The sequence below is a fragment of the Trachymyrmex cornetzi genome, unplaced genomic scaffold, assembly GCF_001594075.2.
Source record: "Trachymyrmex cornetzi isolate Tcor2-1 unplaced genomic scaffold, Tcor1.1 scaffold85, whole genome shotgun sequence".
In the NCBI taxonomy this organism is placed as follows: domain Eukaryota; kingdom Metazoa; phylum Arthropoda; class Insecta; order Hymenoptera; family Formicidae; genus Trachymyrmex; species Trachymyrmex cornetzi.
Genome location: NW_017300191.1, coordinates 183,226 through 204,006, shown reverse-complemented (window position 1 = coordinate 204,006; position 20,781 = coordinate 183,226). Strand labels below are relative to the sequence as shown.

Here is a 20,781-nt window from a genome sequence, read left to right as displayed (position 1 = left end):
TCGTAAGAATCGTAATCGTGGAATTATATATCTTAATTCTAGTGACATACATCGTTTGTATAAAGGATATGATCAGATATCAACAGGCGCCAGGTTAAATTCTACCAAATTAAAAACAGTAAAACCCAAGTGATACTACCTTTTTATTATTTACTTAACTCTAATGATATGTATCATGTGTATAAAAGATTTTATATTTGATATCAACAACAGGCGTCAAGTTAAATTACTACATTTATTATTTATTTACTTAACTCTAATGATATTTATTATTTATATAAAAGATTTGACATCAACAACTGGCGCCAAATTATATGTTTACTTCTTCATTTATTGTTTATTTCTTTTTCATAATACAGTTTACTGTTTACTCCTATTTCATAATGTATGTCTTACAAATTAAAATTTATTTAATATTTTAAACTTACACCTAATAGCTTTCACTTTCACAACTCACTCGTACATACAGTGAGAGCAAAAAGTATTCGTACAAGAAAATTTTTTATAAAAAAAAAGTCTTATTTGTAGAAAATAAACATTAATTGGCAATTTTATACAATGAATACATTCTGTTCTTACATTAACAAACGGGCTTCGCAAATATTCTTAATTTTAGAAGCTAAATTTCTCGATTGTACGAATACTTTTTGAGCATCCAAACAATACAATTTTCGCTTATTTTTCAAATGATATATTTTTTATAATTAATACACATTTTTAGTATATATAATTTTAAGAAACATATACAGTCTATTTTATTCTTTATGAATAAATTGTTACTTACACAGCAAGAAATGATCGTCAATTAAACATCGAATCGACATCAAATTGGTATTGAAATCATCATATCGATATTGATTCAACATCAATTTGATGACTCATTTCTCGCTGGATAATATTTACTTTATAAAAATAAAATTTAAAAAAAAAATATTTTCTCTGTATAAATACTTTTTGTACTCACTGTATATGCGCATATACATATGTACACGTTGGATATTTTTACTCTCGTAAAAATGTTTCTTATTTTTCTTATGCTAATTGTCACATCTATGTTTTTACAATTATGTTATTATATCGAGATCTAGCAGTGCCAAGTGTTTTGTATATAAAAAATTTTTCCATTTAAATTAATATTTTCATTTTGTATTGTTATTTCTTTAATTCTTTGTGGTAACACCTGAATTGAGTAAGGTAATGCAATTTTGCGATATATCTAATAGTATTTTGAAAAGGAATTAAATAACTAATTACTACTACTTTGGTTGGAAGAAAGAATGTCTTTGAATGGATTATAATATAATATAATAATTATTTTTAAGAAAAAAATTAAACCACTTGAATAGGAATAGGAATTAAGATCCTTCAATAGAAATACAAAGATTTACATTAGATTTCATTGTACATATATAAAAATTAAAGATAGTACCACTTAAATTTTTAAAGATAGCATCACTTGGGTTTTATTTATTTTTTAATTTGGTAGAATTTAACTTCATAAAAATTTATAGGATTCAATTTTGCGTCATTGCGCTGATATCAAATCTTTTATATAAATTACACATAAAATTTTGTGGAATTTAACTTAGTGCCAATCGTTGGCGTCAAATCTTTTATACAAATAGATATCATTGGAGTTAAGTAAATAAATGTAGTAATTTAACTCGACGCCTGTTGTTGACATCAACTATCAAATCTTTTATACACATGATACATATCATGAGGTTAAGTAAATAAATAATACAGATAGTACCACTTGGGTTTTATTTTTTAATTTAGTAGAATTTAATCTGGCGCCTGTTGTTGATATCAAATTTTTTATACAAGTGATACGTGTCATTAGAATTAAGTAAATAATAAGAATACCACTTATGTTTTGGGAGAGGGGGGGGGGAGAGGAAATTAAAAGGAGTTGAAATAGGAAGACTTCCAATAAAAATACAAAAAAGTATATTGTATTACTTAGTAAAGATAGTACCACTTTGATTGTATTTTTTAATTTGGACACCAGTTTTTTTTCAATACGTATCATCTAGGTTTTACCGTAAAATCGTGGAAAGAATAACTTTTGAAACGACACGTTCATATGTCGGATCATAAAATTACTCGTTCTACTTTTTACTGCTGATGACGTTCGTTTCATTGAACGTGCAATAATAGCAAGAAAAATTCGATGTATCCAAAATACGTTATGATATGCAATATTTCTGTGAAAAATAAAAGATAATAAGTCCTGTAATAATATAATCGATAAGCGTGACTTCGTTGAAAAGCCAAGAATACGAATCACAATGGAAGTTTTATAAGTGAAAAATTAAATATTCTTCGCAAAACATAAAAAGGAAAAAATCGGCCATTTGATTGAAAACAATAATATCAAATTTACAAATATTTGTTTGTCTGTTACAAATATCTATTATTAAATTTAAATTATAGAAATATCTAAATTCGCGCTCCCGTATAAATTGTTTACATCTAAAAATTCGAAGAAAAATTACATAAATATACACAAATATACAAAAATTATACCTAAATCTACAATCTACATAAGTGCAATTACTCCTACTTTCTCAATTTTTTTCTGATTTCTATAGCATAAGTTGCACGGCGTGGATACTGGAATTATCCTATAGTTTATATAAATTGATCGGGCTGTGGAATATGTAGTATGTTAATGATGTAATTAATTTTAGGAGAATCGGAAATGCATCGTTCTTTTTTTATAATAGATGGCCGATGTTTTCGAATATCTGTGTTATTACACGAATTTCTATACAAAATAGATTTTCTATTATTGCTGTTTCTCTCTTGCTTTATTTGCCTTTTAACAAATAAATTGAGGATGTAGAATGACTTGTTTGCGTAGATTTTTATAGCATTAATTCATACATATTATTTATTAGGCCTATGTGCGTTTGAAAGTACTTAAAAATCTGCATTCTATACTCGCACTTGAAACATATTTTCAACAATCCGATAACAAGTTATAAATAAAAGTTAAGTTGAGTCCGATAACTAAGTTATTCATGGCAATTTGTTTTTTATATCCACTTTATATTTAAGAAAAATACACTGAAAAAAATTTATCAAATCTTAATACATATTTTTTCCTTACAGTAAATAAACGTTTACTTAAAACTTTCAAACAAATATTTATTAAAATTGAATATATTTTTCAATGTAATGTACAAAATACAAAATCGCACGTTCACTTGTTCAATATCTTGCTAGTATAGACTAAGAGTTAATAAAGCAAGAAGAAAGGATTTATGAACTTTATATAAGTACGTAAAGAAGTAAGTTTACGATCAACGATCAAATTGAAAGAAGTTAGAGGAACTAAGAAAACAGGCCAGAATAAATAAGACTTTACATGTAGAAATATTCTTTCGCTCTCACTAATTTTCGGAACAAAAGTGTTACTGTTATAAATAAATAGCAGCCAATATATATATATATATGTACAGAATAAATACATATCAATTTTCGGTCATTTTACATATATATTTCTCATCAATGTCTCTATAATATTAAATTGTACATTAATTTAATAATGCGATATAACATTTCCAGTTTTGACATAAGATCATTACATTTCAAAATTAAATGATAATTGACATATAATAGACAAATGTATATACGTCATTAATTATTATTATTATTATTAACATAGATCTTCATTGAACCCTTCATTCACGTGGGGTGTTTGGGACTCCCGCCTTATGAATTTGCTAAATGCGAATGCTATTTATACACATTACACATTATAAATTTAGTTCAAATTGTTTCACAATTAAATTTGCATTTATCTTTATCTATAAAAGATGTATAGAATATATAAAACTTTATTTAACTATCATCAATAAGAATAATTACGTTAAATAAACTGAATGAATAAGAATAAAGAACAAATAAAAATGAATAAGAACAAATAAATTTAGACTATAATACATATGTGTTTGGAATTTAAATGTTAAAACTTCGGGAGAATGTAGGGAATCGATAAACTAAGAAAAAGTCTATAGAGATATTGCTCGCGCGTTTTTGCTTCGTTTTGTAAAAAATTACAAAAAAGACAAAACGTACAGTTTTTATTTTTGTACTTTCTCATTACTTATTCACGTTGTATTTACTCACTTGCTTAATGTAGATATTGTTTAAAATGTTGATCTTTTGCAGCAATGTAAGCATTGCATCTAGTACGAACAGCTCGTGTTGCAGTCAAATATTGATGATTGGTGCACCGTAGCCTTGATTTGATTTCTCGATTGTTCTCTTGAGTTGATTGACGAATCTTCAGTTTTTTAATCATTTATCGATTCTCTTGAGTTGATTTATTGTTTTCGTGCACAATTTCAGCAACGATAATACTTCAAAGGCTGTGCAAGAACGAAGCAACTACGTTTTATCTTTTTTGCGATTTTCTCCAAAACGAAGCAAAAATGAGCATATCTCTACATGACTTTTTTTCTTAATATATCGATCTTCTACACGCTCCTGAAATTTTGACATTTAAATTCCAAACACCCTGTATATAACTTGTAAAGGAGAAACTCCATTCTCATAACAGAATTATCGTTCAATTTAATTTGAAGATATACGGAGATTCTACTCAAAATTACCGAATAGCGTCCTGTAGCGTATCACGAATTATAAACAGCCTTCGGTATAAGTTCTGGGCATCTTATGGAGAGAGCCAGGATAACGTTCGAAATTAATAGAAACTAAATTTCGAGTTGAGTACTTGAGGAAAAACGAATAAAGAATTCGAAATATCGAGTGCAAATCTATATTGACTAAATGATATGTTATTGCAGGCACGTTCATTCACTTAATCAGTGGACATTTACATAAATTACAAGCTGGTGGATACTGTCATGCAGATAATGAGGACGTAATTTGATTCACATTTGTACATCAAATTATCGCGATAACTCTACTACGTTCGTACAATCTCTTCGATTTTGCAGCGTCATTTGCATATCGGAAAACAACCCGAGAAATATCGCGGTTCATTACAATGCTTTGCAAAATCAAATTTCAACGATCATTGTATCGAAGTAAAGATTGTGCGTTATGCGAATGCAATCGGATTTGCTAATTCGTTATCGTGTGGTCTGATTTGATAAGGCTTCTTCTACTGAAATATCTCAAAACAGTTGCACACATTAGGTGGAGCTAATCAGAGTAATTATGGTGAAAGGAATCTGACAACACTGATTTTTTCTTAAATATTCTTATTAATTAAATAATTGAAAATTATTATTAAGTGCATTTATCATTGGAATATGTTTCAGTATTAATATTCATTAATATAATTATAAAGTTTGTTGGAAATTTGAATGTATAAGATATCTCGAGGTCGCAATCAATATTTATTAATTAGTATTTTGTACATTGATATTCTAATCAATCATCACTTGCATATTGATTAAATAATTATGTATTATGCGTTTGCATTATGCATTAAAAATTCTTAAAATAACGAATTATAATTGTTACATAATGGATAAAAAAATGTCATCATTTGGTATTCTACGTAACACTGTTTAACATTTAGCTTAAATTATAATACGAAATATTTCTTCTTTTCAGATTGTATAATTAAATTGTATTGTCTGCGAAAAAACAAAGATGTATTTCTTAATCTAGATATTTTGATATTTCTATACTGTAAAAATTGTTATTATTATTCACATAAAAAAAAAGAAATCGGCATTTTTTGTTTGATTTATTCTTTTTTAAATTGTATATTACAAAATCTTTAATGTATGTACAATACAAGAAACAGTTATGATTGTATACATAAATTTCAATTATTATTTTTCAGTTTCACAATTTTTTTATTTTCTAAAAAAGATTATCTTGCCTTTCCAAATTTATTCTTTTTTGTAAATTTAAAATCAATATTTTCTTAATATAAAGAAAAGGAAGTATAAAATTTTAAGAAGAACAATCCTCAATAATCCCCAATTAAAAAAAAAAAATCGAGGATGATCAAATGTAATGGGTTTATTCTGTCAATCCCATTTGTAGATTCCATTTGTAGGTCTCTTTTAACCTTCACGTTGTCTACTAATTGTCCAAGTTGCCTAATGAACAGTTATACAGCTTGTACTTGTCGAACAGTACTTTGATAACGAGACACCTAATCCTCTTTGACCACTAGACCAATTTCTGTCTAGACAGTAATTAAAAATCCACGTGACGAATCTTGGACACTAGTACAATACTAAAAAGAAAAGTCAGTAATAGAGGGACGGGATTGAAACCACGACGTGGAATCAAGTCGCCAGTCGACTCGCAGCATGTAATTGAAAAGCAGTACGGCAGCCCTAAATTACGAGCGGTAAATTAAACCCCTTGGTGTTAATGGACCTGGGCGATGACGACAACGACGACAATCATGACAACGTCTACGTCTCACAGAAACATTTATTATTTTGTACATGCTAACGTCAATTTGTTTAATAAAAATAGTTAATAATAAATGAATTTCAAATATATGTAATTGTTAAGAATACATTTTGAAAACTATTGTCATCTCGAAAACTTAGAAAAAGGAAAAGATTACATAAAAATATAAAATAAAAAATTAACCAAAATAATATTTCTTTTGTATAATATTTTAAATTTACATAATAAAAATGTAGTTTATCTATACATATCTAAAAAATATATAAATACTTTTCAACTATAAAATGCCCTGCCCTAAGAAAGATATCAAAATCTTACGTCACGGCCAAGAAAATAAATTTCTTCTTTACTTTTGTCTTTTTTCTATTTTTTTAATATTAAATAAATGTTGTTTATTGGCACAAAAGGTAGAGATTTAAAAAATTTAAACTATAGACGCGTCAATACTACTTGACAATATTTATACTTCGTAAGAAAAGTCTGCGTATTAGAATTGTAATTTAGCAAGGCGATAGTTTCCTTGGGGATGCGTGCTTTAATGCAAATCGAGGAATAGAGAGAGACTTATTGTTAAACTAAATGACTAGATGTTGACGGTAAGCAATTCGTGCGCAAAGTAGTTCTTCTCACCTGCCGTCGCTATAGCTGGAATTTATAACTTCTTGTGAATCATCACATGAGGGAAGGCAGAAGACAAAAGCCAATAAAAGAATTTGCTCTTGAATCGGGTAGACTCCAGAGAATAAAAAAAAGTTTTGCAAAAGACAAATTTGCCTGCACAATTTTCTTTTCTTCCTGATTTCATTACATGGCTTATAAATCGCTCTTATCATCTTCGATTAACAATAAAGTTAATCAGCCGAATAAATTTTAAAATTATCAACAGCAAACCTGAAAGCTAATCATCTTTATCTTAATTATTTTGTAATTAAACATATCACTTAATTATTAATTAAACGTATTAATATTTTACATAAATAAGTTTTAATGTGTAAAAAATAATCAAGAAAAAACAAAATAATATGATATAAAGTTTTAAGCATTGCAGCTGGCAATTCTTATAATTAAGTTCCACCAATGTAAAATTAACTTTAATCTCGGTTCAATTTACTCTTTATCTTTTTCTAATTTTAAGAATTAGAGAAAAATAAATAACCGATCAAATTAACCGGAGATGATGAAACTTTATGTTTAAAATCAATTTGTCCATCTGTACCAAACTTTTTCTTTAAAGTCTTATCTCGACGTCAATGCGACGCAAAAACTCGAGATAAAAGTCTATCACGACGCGAAAAAATGTGCAGCCTAAATATAAGTCATTATGCAATTTCATTCGAGAAACGAATGTTCTGAACTTGTTATGAAAATAAGGAAAGTAGTAATATTTAAGCATTTCTTTCGACAAAAATCCGATTTACTGTTGGTAATAAACACTACCGATTTGTTATCACCTGCAAGCGTTTCGATGATGTGTTTCAGATGAACGTTAGTAATTTACGTTCTTCCTGCACGATGATACTGCTTGGTATCTTGGTGTCGACGACGATAATCGGACTCACAAGTTCCGCTCCTCTGTCGTCGTACGAAAGAAGGGACGTGTCAGACGAGCATCCCAAATTTTTCCTGTTGATCGATCAAAGAATACCAGAATTGGAGGTACGTTCTCTCTCGAATAAAATAATACGGCAAATATATGTATACAGAAATATTGTGAAACCAAAATATAAAACAATATCTAAAAATAACTTTAATCTTACGACGAGAATGATATCTCTTCCATTCTTCTCTCTTATTTTATACTACACAGCAAATTGTGATCGAAGTATCAAAATAACAATTTAGAAACATAAACATCCTAAAATAATAAAATATATACACGAATAAAAAAAATACTTTTTAAAATTATTTTTTTTTTATTTAGATTAAATGCTAGGAATTTTACAATTAATAAAGGCAATAAGTCTTTCAAATTATTCGTCGTGCTTTCATTCAGAACATGATAAAAACAATTAATGCTTTATGTCCACATCATATTCATTAATTCATTTTTCTTCTATAAGTGAAAGAAAAAAAGATACGTCGCGATAAGAGAGCATTATTAATAATCTGTCGATAAGTTCTAAGCACATGAGACGCCGCGCCGCGCGGAAATCGCGTTCGTCGCTTAACAGAATGACGTATTCCAAATATACAAATACCATTGTGTCAGACAACAAACGTCGACACGTGTCTCATCGGATCGCTTAGTTTACGAGTGCTTTGCATTTTGAATTGTTAAGCGTGTATTACGATCGACCGGTATCCGCGCAGATGACGCACACTTACGCGCGATGGAATGCAACGAGATGCAACGGGATGCTGGCGAATGAGAGACAATCGTCGCGGTTTGGTATCGGAAGAGGATGGAAAATGACGTAAACGTACATTACGCGAGTGAATCGGGAGCTCGTCATGAATGGGAACATCTCTCCTTGATTTCTCTGCACATGGGAGGTCCCACGTCTTACTTGCTACCCTCCTCTTATTATTGCCCGTGTAACTGTACCGCTACCATCTATACGAAGCAGATAGATCGACACCCTACTTAGAAATGACAATGAAATCGATATCGAATCATCAAATTCGGTGTCGATATCGATTTCATTGGCATTTCTCCCTGGAATGCAATCAAAAGCGTAATCCTTTATTCATAGTTTTCACGCATATTCTTCGCTCCAATAGAAATTCAAAATACCGGGTATATTTATTCTAATATCGAACAATAAAAATAGAGGAAAGTTGCCGATACTGACATAGGTCTCCTAAAGTGACACCCCCTTATTTCTCAGAAACTAACTATTGCACTTTATTAATATTAATAAAATCATGATCTCTGTTTAGCTAATTAAAGAAGTACAAACTCATAATTCATATATTTGTGGCTTATTTCTATATCAAATCAGCTAAAAACCAATTCTCTGAATCCGAGAAGAAAATTCTTACGAGGTCTGTTTTCTGTGGCTGAACTAGTGTACACTTTTGGAACTTGAAGTGAGATAGAAATACGTTTGATATTTATTTAAAGCGAGAAAGAGAGTTCTAGAACAATCTAGAGTCTAGAGGAACAGAAAACAGATCAACGGTGTTCTTTTGCAAATTGCGTAATTAAAATAATAGTGACTGTATTATTGATAATATTATGTCATTTTAAATGTTTATAGTTTCATAAATTAGTTTTCTTTACAGAATAGGATATATCTTTATTTATAGAATAGGAATGTTGGTATTATTGCCTACTATGTCAGTTTTTGAGCCCACTTTGTCAGACGCTCATTTTTATATAACTTGTGAAAAACTTAATTATTGCAAAATTGCAAACAGTATTATAAAAATTGCTTATATCTGATAGAAGACACTTTTTACTTTATATTTATGTTTTTGAAGTTGTATTTTTACCTTTTGTTTAAGAAATATTGTCTAAAAACAAAGTGGTATGTCGGTATCGGTGACCTTCCTCTACATAATGCAGAAATATTAGGATATGGAACAAAAATTCGTAGCACTATAAATTTCAAAATTCAAGTAGCCGTAACTTCGTTTAAAATGAACGAAATTTAAAAAAAAGATTTTGAAGCTACAAATTTTTACTTTCGATAGATCACTATGTCTTTTGAGTTTCTGTAAGTTTGGTAATTTTTAAATAAAAAAAATTACTCTAAAGAAAAAGCTAGATAAAATGAGAAATTTCTTTTTCATTTTATAAACTTGTCACGTGCCTAAAAAGACAAAAATTTTAGACTTTCTAACGTGAAATGTAAGATTACTTTAGAATTAGAAAAAGATAAATAGTAAATTAAATCAAGATTAAAGTTGATCTTACACGGTCTCTCGTAAAGTAGCCACTGTAGTGTCGTTGCGTGTGGCTTAGCGCCGTGAAACTATCAGTGTCTCTTGATATTTGTGGAACCGAGCTTAAATATTATTATTGTGTGGGTGTGTAAATACATATATACTAGTATTATAAATTTTATACCCAAACAAGTCTGAAGAAATCATCGATAATGGCGTAATTATCCGAGCAATTAATTTCGTGACTGTAGATATTTCTTATAAAGAAAATATGCGTAATATATTTTTTGTATCTACAAGAATAAATCGATCACTTCTTCAAAATCATCTTCAAGAAAGCTATCTGCGTCATAAAAAAAGTTATGTATACGCGATAATGCAATCTTACGATAACAGAAGAAATTATCTTTTTTCATGGATAAACTGTATGCTACTCAGCTATTTTCGTATACATAACACAATTCTTTCCATTTATCCTCAAGTCTGACATTTTATGAGAAAACAATAATTTTTCAACTTTCGAAATCACTGTTTTCCTTTACATTAATATCGGAAATTTTTAAGAATATTTATGTGAACAATTATAGCTTATACGTAGCATTCTTTGACAAAATGCTTGGTTCGTTCGCTACTCTGAAAAATTACAAAAGCGATAGGTAAAAGAATTTGCAGCATGCATCCCAGAATTTTGTATTCGCTCCAAGGCACGTTGCATAAAAGTATCAACGACGACCTGGTGATGGCAGGTACTTTTATTATTCATGTACATTCATTACTCGCTCTTCGTCCGGCCCGACTGTAAATATGCATTTTCTGATTCGGTGCATTATGCAGTATAAGGTGAAAGTTCTTTTACGAGCTTTCGCTCGAGGGGTCGCATTTTCAGCTGCCATTATGCAGCGTATAAATTTGCGATTACTGCGACGATTGTGTAACCCGATCTGTGAGTTTGATGTGATAAAAAGGAAGAGAAAGATACCGATTTGAAGGAATCGTTGCGGAAACATATAATAGAATATACGATCGTAAAGTCTTCATATGAACTGAGGAAACATAAAGCGCGACGTAAAAAGACGGTAAAATAAAATTACCTACAACATCCCTGAACATCCCGGAAAGACGTCATACAATAAATTGTACCTACGCAGAAGCACATAAATTTCGAATTACACTTAATACCTGAGTATTCATGAAGGTCTCACCTTGAATCCGTTCTTTGTTAGAATTCAGTGACCCCATCGTTACAGAACTTAGTTGTCAAATTAATTATCAAGGTGTTTAATGCCAGAGGTTAACGTTAAATGTCTTAATGCTCTCAAACATGATACACGTGTGTACATAATGTATACATTTCATCAAAAATTATTTAAATTTAATTTTAATCATGTCTATACATGTATTTATAACATGTATATAATTGAATATATCGTATACATCGAATTTTTATGATTTTTTATCATAAATGTTACTGTCTAGTAAATTAATTTTTTCAAAATATTATATAAAATTCAACAGAAAAAAGTGTCAGGATTGAAAGGGTTAAATCCATAAAATATTCGATCTTGCAATAAATTTGATTAGTTGCTTTAAGCAACGTATGGTTGATAAAATTAAAACATACTAAGCTTATCAGCGCTATTAGCCAACTACAATAATGTAATGGAATAGCTGATAGTATTTTCGCGGATAGTTGGTGTTCATGCAACAGTAAGATAGAATGTTCGTAAAACTGCAACCTAATCACGTTATTTAAAACAGAATAAAGTTCTGAGATGATTCATACATATGGTTTTAAAAATCTTCTTTTTCAAAAAATGTGTTTATTCGATTCAAATATATTTTCAAAGAACTGCTAACAAAATCTATGATGAGACTATTATAAATTCATAATTAACGCATAAAATAAAAACACGTTTTCTCATGAAATAATTATAACTTATTTTGATAATAAAGAATAAGTGATCTATTTATGAACAATCGATCCACCGGTAGAATGTTCACGTTCTTCTTTCCGTCAGTATTTCAAGGATTAATGCGACAATATTTGTCACGTTGAATAGGACGAGATGCTGAATTCGGAGAACGATCTTGGGCCAGACGTGATGCGCACCAAGAGAATCGGATCTCTGTCAATCGTGAATAATTTGGACGTGCTGAGGCAGAGAGTTCTGCTGGAGCTGGCTCGCAGAAAGGCATTACAAGATCAACGTCAGGTTGAAGAGAATCGTCGTTTCCTCGAGAGTGTCGGCAAGAGATCGGTATCGAACGCCGATAGAATCGTGAGATCTAGCATGAAAAATAACGGACGGTCCGCAGCATCCGACAGAAACGAATGGACCGAAGAGAACAATCCCTTGTTCCGCGAATCGCAAGACGACCGAACGGTAAGAAAATACATTTTCTTTTATCTTATGCGAGCTTTCTACAATAAGCCATTACTTAAACTTTAAGTCTTAAGCCTTAAAAAATTGAACAAATCAAGGCAATCATAGACGAGAAAATGTGAGAAGAATAATCGACAAGTGAGAGAGATGTGAGAAGAATAATCGATTATCGTTGGTCAATTTCTTACCTTAAGTAATGACTTATTGTAGAAAGCCTGTAAGAGATTTATTTCAGTAACATATATAATTCGTGTTAAATAATTTCGATTATGCAATTCATTCTTCGTTGCAATCGTAATTTTGAAAAAAATAAACATTTAATTAATCTTACGCAAACTGGATAAAGTTTTGTTGCATTAATTGGAATTCTGGTAGATTCAAGTAGAAAGGTATAAATTAGATAGACACAGTCAAATCTATCAAACATTTTAGTTGAGATAATTCAATCGATAATTATAATTCTGATTCCTGACTGGAATTCATTTTGCTTGTATTTTTTGTACAACATTTTTCTCAATACATCAATTTCCGCACTTGACTCTTATTTGCTTTCTTTATTAGCTATATTTTAATTGTTAGAAACTTTTATTTTACTTATTTAATTAAGATTGTACATTAATATATAATTTTGATTTTTCAGGTACAGGCTAATGAGCTTCGTCTGCTGTAATCGCACCTTGGCATGCGAAGAAGAACTTCAGAAGGACCGATATATCTTAGCTTTACTATATGCGATTTTTAATCAATCGTCATCTATTAAGTTATTTTGTCGACTGTCTTTCTTCCGCTTGCCTATCCTCATTTAGAATTCCGTCAGCCGTGGCTGGCAATATAAATGTTAAAAATTGCTGAATTTTACAATCGACAACAAATGCGGGCTTGCTGCTATCCCTCTCTTTCTCTTTAATGAATCGAGAAATGTTTCGCACAGTATTCACTCCCCTTTTCGGTTCTTCGTTAATTTTAGTGTGTTTATTTATTTTAGTTAGGTAATAAATCAATGTAACAACCCTGTGTCACGGAAGCTGGCAGAAATGGGAATCGAGATTGTGCATCGTTCGGAGATGCGATTGATTCAATGCACGACAGATTCGACTGGCGCGCATAACGTTCCAAAGATACGTACAAAGATCTGAGCTTTACGTAAAGCTTTACTTCCGTCTTCTTCCGCATTCAATCCTCTTCGGAGACGAAGAAAGGCGTAACGAAGCAGTATTATATATTGTGATCTCATTTAAGATATATCTTTTGCTTTTCGCAGAGAATACCCGACACCTGATCCTGTAGAGCGTGTATTTTAATTCTCGCGTCTCCACTGCGCTTTTATCGATATTCCTAGAGGATGATGTAACGAATACACGAGTCGGTTGCACTTACAATTTCACTCTCGCCAACTATAAATGTACAAATACCTTGTTGTATTGATAGTTATCGCTTCTCGCGTACACCGACGTCGATCGTCGGATGAGAGACACTCATATGTGTGTACCTGCAGTCTGCAATTCTGAAGGAAATCTATTTTCTGTATAGTATGCACTAAAGAGACTAATCCACAAATGTAAGGAAATTGAAAAAAACTTGTAAAAGGGTTCGGAGATCAGATATACTGTTAATATTGTATAAGAAAGACTATTATAATACACGATAAGATTTTCATTGATAAAAGTACAAGATTGTATCCCAAATATTATAATTTAGGAATAGTTTTACATCACTTACACCTTGTTTTTTTGCTCTTAATATTAATGTTGATTACTGAGATAATTGTTTCGTATCAACTTGTAGTTTTATATATATATTTATTCTTGTGCCATTATAGAAGTACAAAAACAGCGATTATCAATTGTCTGAAAATAAAATGTCTAATAGAACGCATAAGATTGAAAGTTTCGCGGAGCATGCGATAAATAAAACGTGTATGCATTATTAAAATAATTATTTAATATTCATTTGACCAGAAGAATATTTCCACTTATAATTGCCTTAAAGCGTTTATTATTAATTGTAGTTTGAGAAAATATAGGAAATCGGAGAACTTAGTTCAATATTTCTATACATATGTAAGTATTTTAATATATTCACTCATTGTTTTTCAAGGACGGATTACATCACATAAAACTCGGAGTCATCAACAGTAAAAAGTATTTTGAGAAAAGTACATAACATGCGATATCACATATACATTTCAGAATCCTTTTTATTGTTGAAGACTTTAAGTTTCATATACTTAACTAAAAAATAAATATATTAAAATACGTATATGTGTAAGTTGCATAGATTTTGTGTAGTCATAGAGATAATTATTTATCTAAAAAAATGTATAATATATAATCAAAATAAATAAATCAAAAATATATGAAACAAAATATAATTTTCCGGCGTATGGATCGCTTGCTATTATTTCGTAATCACGATTTTAAGATGGTAGAAACTGACAACATTCAGTTATATAATTAGTAATAATATAACAAATCTCGTTTAAAGTCAACAATAGACATATTTTCCTATATTTTTACGCATTATAAAAAATATGTTATGATGAATGAGAAATACCAATATCATTTTTTAAATCATAATCACAGTCTTTCTTTAAAAAAAGTTTATTTCTTTTATTCATCGTCAATGTTTACATATTATTTAATACTATCACAGTTACAACTCTAATTGTGTGTGATTATAATTACAACTGTATAGATAGTACATTCCAGTCACTTTTAAGAAATAAAGATAGCAATTCTCATATCTTTATAAATATAATTTGTCACATATGCTGTACAGTGTTTGTGTCACGATCAAAAATACTGTTAATGTACAGTTTCTTTCATGCATCTTTTGTAATGAAATATTAGTGGAAAGTATATAAAAAATATTTTTCGAACTGAAAGTTTTCAATAATTTTAATAAATGTAACCTATAATTTTTTAAGAATTTTTTGTGCTTGTAAAATTTACGTACAAGTAACATATAAATCATGTATAAATAACATAAATGTATTTAAGGGAAAATTAGAGTAACATAAATGTTCATGGGGAATGATTAAAAATCGAATATTTTAGAAAAGCTTGTTTATAGAACTCTGTTTAATCTTAATTAAGACCTAAATTATCAATATTATTGTGATAAATTTATTAAAAATTAAAAGAACATAAATAAATACTTCTTTAAAGAAAATATGAAATACATATTTTGAAGAAATATAGCAAAATTTTGCAAATAATTCCACTATTTATCTTTATATATGTATTGTCATGTATGAAAATTCTTCTGTTCCAAATTTTAATTATCTTATTATAATAAAAAAAATGAAAAGTTGAACATACAATATACTTTGTACGTTCAACCTAATTAAGGCAGAGTTATAACAAAACTGTCTGAATCAGGAATAAGACTTTCTAGGATGTAATTATAATTATAATTTACGAAGATCGAGAACAAATACACTGCCATCAGATGCAGATGCACCAACTTTGTCACCGCGACTATTCCAGCAGACTTCAAAGATACCGCCTGTACCTTTGTAACTGTGTACCAACTGTCCGCTCTGCTCGAATTAAGAGAAAATAATCAATTTAATTTCAACCAGCATTATTTTATAGGAATAAAAAAAAATTATGAACTACGATACTTACTTGTGTAGACCATATATGAACGCATTTATCGAAACTACCACTAGCAAGAAACTTTCCATCTGGACTGAATGCTACACTGTAGACAGGTTCAGTGTGTTTGGTAAGCGTGTGTATGCAAACTCCTCTTTCCACATCCCACAATCTAACGGTGGAGTCAAACGATGCACTCGCCAATGTTAGATTCATATTTGGATTGTGCGTTCCTGGGCCAGTTGGTGACCATTTAATCGTGTAGATTTCTTTACTATGGGCTTGCAGATCATGTACCCAAGTATCCTGTTTCATAGACCAAATTTTCAGACTCATATCGTCTGAACAACTGGCCAATAGGTTTCCTTGCGGGTCCCATTTAATTGCATTGACTTCGTTCTGCAAAACATACAAGAAAAATGAGAAAAAAAATAAAAGAAAATGTTTAATTAAATCATGGTGATTTTCTTGCATCACATATACGCACTGTATGTCCCTGAAAGCTCTTAATGGGCTTATCGACGTTAAGTTTGCACACATGTATACACTGATCTGTAGAACAGCTTGCAAATGACGTGTTTGTTTGCCAATCGACATCCAAAGCAGGTGCACAATGAAAACTGAACTGTTGTGTACATTGTCCGCTTTCGGCATCCCAAATAATCGTCGTCTTATCGACGCCAGCACTCAGAATATAATTGCCGCGTTTGTTCCATTTTAGTGCGAAAATCGGACCTTTGTGCTGGCCCAAAGTAGATGCCAGACGACCATCTGTTGTCCAGATTCGTGCATATCCGTCATAACTTCCTGTCGCAAGTAATGTACCGTCGCACTGTAAAAATTTGAAATGCATGTTTATATCGTTTTAAAAAATAAATAAAAAGGTATCATAAAACGAGATAGCTTTGGTCCAAATTTTGATCATATCCAAATAGTACGCATATCAAAATCAAAATATAACGTCTTAAAAATGTCTTAGACATTTTTCTTTATTTTTGGATACGTGCGCTGTCTAGGCATTTCTTAAAATTTGGACCACAGTTATCCCAACTGGATCAAAATTATTTTATTTTACAATATCTAGTTTGTACCTTCCAATCCAACGATGTAACATCTTTATTGCTGGGTACTTCAGTACCACCTTTTTGGATACAGTGACGTAGAACCAGCTGATTGGGAGCTTGCGAGTTGTCCGACATATCCCAAATCCGAGCGGTACTATCACCTGAACCAGACGCTAATAAATCAGTTGTTGGATTCCAGGCACAAATAAACACCTCCGATTCATGACCGCGTAATTTAGTGGCTTTACTAGCAGGGATTTCGACGGTACTAGCATTGGAGCCTGCATTTGCACCTGTTGTTGGTTCATCCACCTCCATCTCTGTTCCCCGATCTCCACCTCGATCATTATTATTTACACCTTCATTAGATGTAACAACTGAGAAAAGAAACGTACGTTCATTTGATTAATTTACAAGGATTTCTTACAACAGTTTTGAAAAAATAAAATAAATTACTCTTCCCAATAATTATTCTAAAAATAGAAATAATAATGAAAAGACATCTACTGTTAAATCATGAGTTACGTTAATTTATATTTATTATTATTGTTTGACAATAATACTTTACATATATTTCTACTTATTATTTAATTAGTTCGTTTAAGTTGTTTGCCACTAGTTGACAGTCAGATTGACGTGATGAGTTATATGCTGTCTCTTCTGGCTGCATCCAATGATAGCAAATATGATTCCTTCATAGAAGAATCATATTTTTATCGTTATGTCTGACAGAAATGACAAGCTGTAGCTCGCAAAATGACCGAAATCTATGGCCGTTCTATTTTAATCTACCTGACTTTTAAGGAGGTCTGAAAATTATTTTCTTCTCCAGACCAGGGTGTATCAGGCTCCCAATAATACTTATTATTTCCTATGTAATCTTAATTGCTAGTATAATAATTTTAACTGTATCAGATTAGAGATTGAAATTGGATTTGAATTTAATCAATCAGAAGAAAGAAAATCAATATCAAGTTTAATAAATTTTGCTCTGATTGATTAAATTTTAATTCAATCTCCTATCTGATACAAATAGTCCCATTTTCATAATATATATTTACCTAAAAATTAAAGATTGCCAAGAAAATCATCAATGAAATTTATTTATGAATTTCTTGGTAACCTTTAAACTTTAGGTAACCATATGTTGTGAAAACAAGTCATACATGTAAAAAATTCAAAAACACAAGTCTTTGACCGTTATGTAACTATTTATACCACGTATATTACCTTCTTCGCCATTGGTATCTTGACCTTCAGTCTTCACCTGCTGTTTCTGTTGATTGATCTGATTCTGCCGTGTGGCAACAATATCTGGCATAACTGCATCTATGAGCGACAAAGATTCCACCATTCTGTGTTCGGTGCCATCTTCGCCAATCATAATCTCTGCTTCTGTGTATTGTAATCCCTTTTGAATTATGGACAAGAGTGCTGCTGGTGGTACAAGGGCTCCATTGATATTACTCTGTGATATGTGGGACTCAATTCCAAACGTGTACGCAGAATGTTGGAAACCTGTAGAAAACAAAGATGCATAAATAAGATCACAAAAATGAAACAGAGTAAGTTGCTTGGACAGTGATGAATTTAGGTAAACTTAGATGTATTTTAAATCTAGGATGATAAGTTGATAAACAACTTTTATGGCAACAAGTCATGTTGATAGATAAATTTCAGGAATTATTTGACTGGGTAACTCAATTTCAGCTACACTTAAATCACCAGCCTTGTCACAAGGATAATCATGTCTGTTTATATCAATATAGAGAAACTTTACTTTAATCTCAATTCAACTTACTTTTCATCTTTTCTGATTCTAAAAATTAGAAAAGGATAGAATTAAATCGATATTAAATATACACAGTACACTTTCTGAGATATTTTGGAAATGTTCTTGGGACATTTAGACTAATTCTACAATGTGCTTTTTGTTTCCTGTTTCTTGCTGTTTGTCTCTTGTCTTTTTAATCAAGAAGGCAAGAGACAAACAGCAAGAAACAGGAAACAAAAAGCACATTGTAGAATTAGCCTTAAGCCTGTTCTACAATATGCTTTTTGTTTTCTGTTTCCGCTTTTTGCTATTTTTTTCAGGTCCGTTTTCTGTGGCTGAACTAGTATACACTTTTAGAACTTGAAGTGAGATGGATATACATTTTGTGGCCACTTGCCACTATAGGTCCACGGGACTCACTGGGATTCGCGTGAGCACTGCAGCCATGCAAATTCCCTTTAAATAGAACATCATTCTGGATTCCAGGCGTCTAAGGCAGGTTCCACACTACATCGCCTTATTGACGAGTCTAGTAGTGTGGAACCAGGACAAAACGCTGCGGCTGACCACAAAGCTTTGAGTTAGGCCTCCTTAGTGGACATCCAGTTTGATATTTGTTGAAAGCAAGAGAATTTTTGAGCAGTTCAGCAGTCTAATGCAGGAACAGAAAACAGATCAAATATCCTTGTCTTTTTGCTTCTTATCTAATCTTTTATTTTATGTCGCTCGAGATAAGTTAATAAATTTCGAAAGAAACAGGAAAATGCAAATGTCGATAAAATGGTTGCAAAGAGAGAAAAAGTAAAAAGCAAGAAACGGGAAACAAAGAGCACATTGTAGAATAGGCTTTATATACATAGGAGGATGCGTTCCATTTCACGCATGAAGAGCATGATAGAAAAATATTGGAGAATAAAATACATCATGTACATCCTATGTGAAACTGAATGCACTCATTAACATCCTTTGAAGATTTGTGCCGTTTGAGAAATTAATTATCTACATTGATGAAAACATGCATCAATCATATGAAATCGCGCGTCAAGATCACAAAATTGCCGGATTCTCTTGGCGCGTGGTGTAACGGACACAGAACGGCGTTGAACGCGCTGCGAGGTTATAAAACGGTGAAATCGTACCGGATTCCTGCAGGTATCGGTAGACCAAGAAATTGACCTCATCGCTGGAGAAGCTCATCGTGTCTGACATTCACAGTATTAACACAGCATATTCACGATGTGGAATCCGTTGTGAGGCCGTTTGTAGAGTCGGTCGCGGCCAGTCACCAAGTCTGCTTGTGTTTTGGAAATAAAAGTTCCACTTCATCTACAGAACATATACAAAGGCTTCGCCTTCGCCACTGCCCGCCACTGTCCGCCACCGTTTCACCGCGTCGTAACCGAACCAACAACCGAACCCGGTTGAGGTTCGCGTAAGGAAGAGATAGGCAACTGGTGGTGGACAATGAACTCATCCAGAATTATGGAATGGATTTAACGAATATTGACGATGCCGATGGTGCCAAACGGCCGTAAATCACGATTAACTAATGAGTGGTTCACCGAATTCACAGCATTTATAGCCCCCGTGACTTCGCGAGGCCGCGAATCTTCAAGTATATCAGTATATTTTCACGAGCTGTAAAGGTATATTTTCACGAGCCGCTCAAACAGGCCCTTTCAGCGATAACGGGGGTCACGTGATCGATGACGCTT

The 20,781-nt window shown here is 31.3% G+C and overlaps 2 protein-coding genes across 3 annotated transcripts in view; one reads left to right on the top strand and one right to left on the bottom strand.

Annotated features, from left to right (window-relative positions):
- The window catches only part of Dh44 (corticotropin-releasing diuretic hormone 44), a 33,530-nt gene extending 19,264 nt beyond the window's left edge, over positions 1–14,266 (top strand). For both annotated transcript variants that reach the window (XM_018519816.1, XM_018519818.1), the window contains exons 2-4: positions 7,897–8,073; positions 12,306–12,629; positions 13,270–14,266. In XM_018519816.1, coding sequence (XP_018375318.1) covers positions 7,897–8,073; positions 12,306–12,629; positions 13,270–13,299 — 531 coding nt within the window. In that variant the 3' untranslated portion in view covers positions 13,300–14,266. The remainder of the gene's footprint in view (positions 1–7,896; positions 8,074–12,305; positions 12,630–13,269) is intronic.
- Positions 14,267–15,986: 1,720 nt separating this feature from the next.
- Positions 15,987–20,721, bottom strand: LOC108769062 (F-box-like/WD repeat-containing protein TBL1XR1). The gene is made up of 6 exons (XM_018519808.1): positions 20,206–20,721; positions 18,523–18,810; positions 17,320–17,669; positions 16,716–17,060; positions 16,259–16,627; positions 15,987–16,170 (listed from the first exon to the last, which is right to left on the bottom strand). The coding sequence occupies exons 1-6, from the start codon at positions 20,273–20,275 to the stop codon at positions 16,039–16,041; spliced, it is 1,554 nt and encodes a 517-aa protein (XP_018375310.1). The 5' UTR covers positions 20,276–20,721; the 3' UTR covers positions 15,987–16,038.
- Between the last annotated feature and the right edge of the window lie 60 nt (positions 20,722–20,781).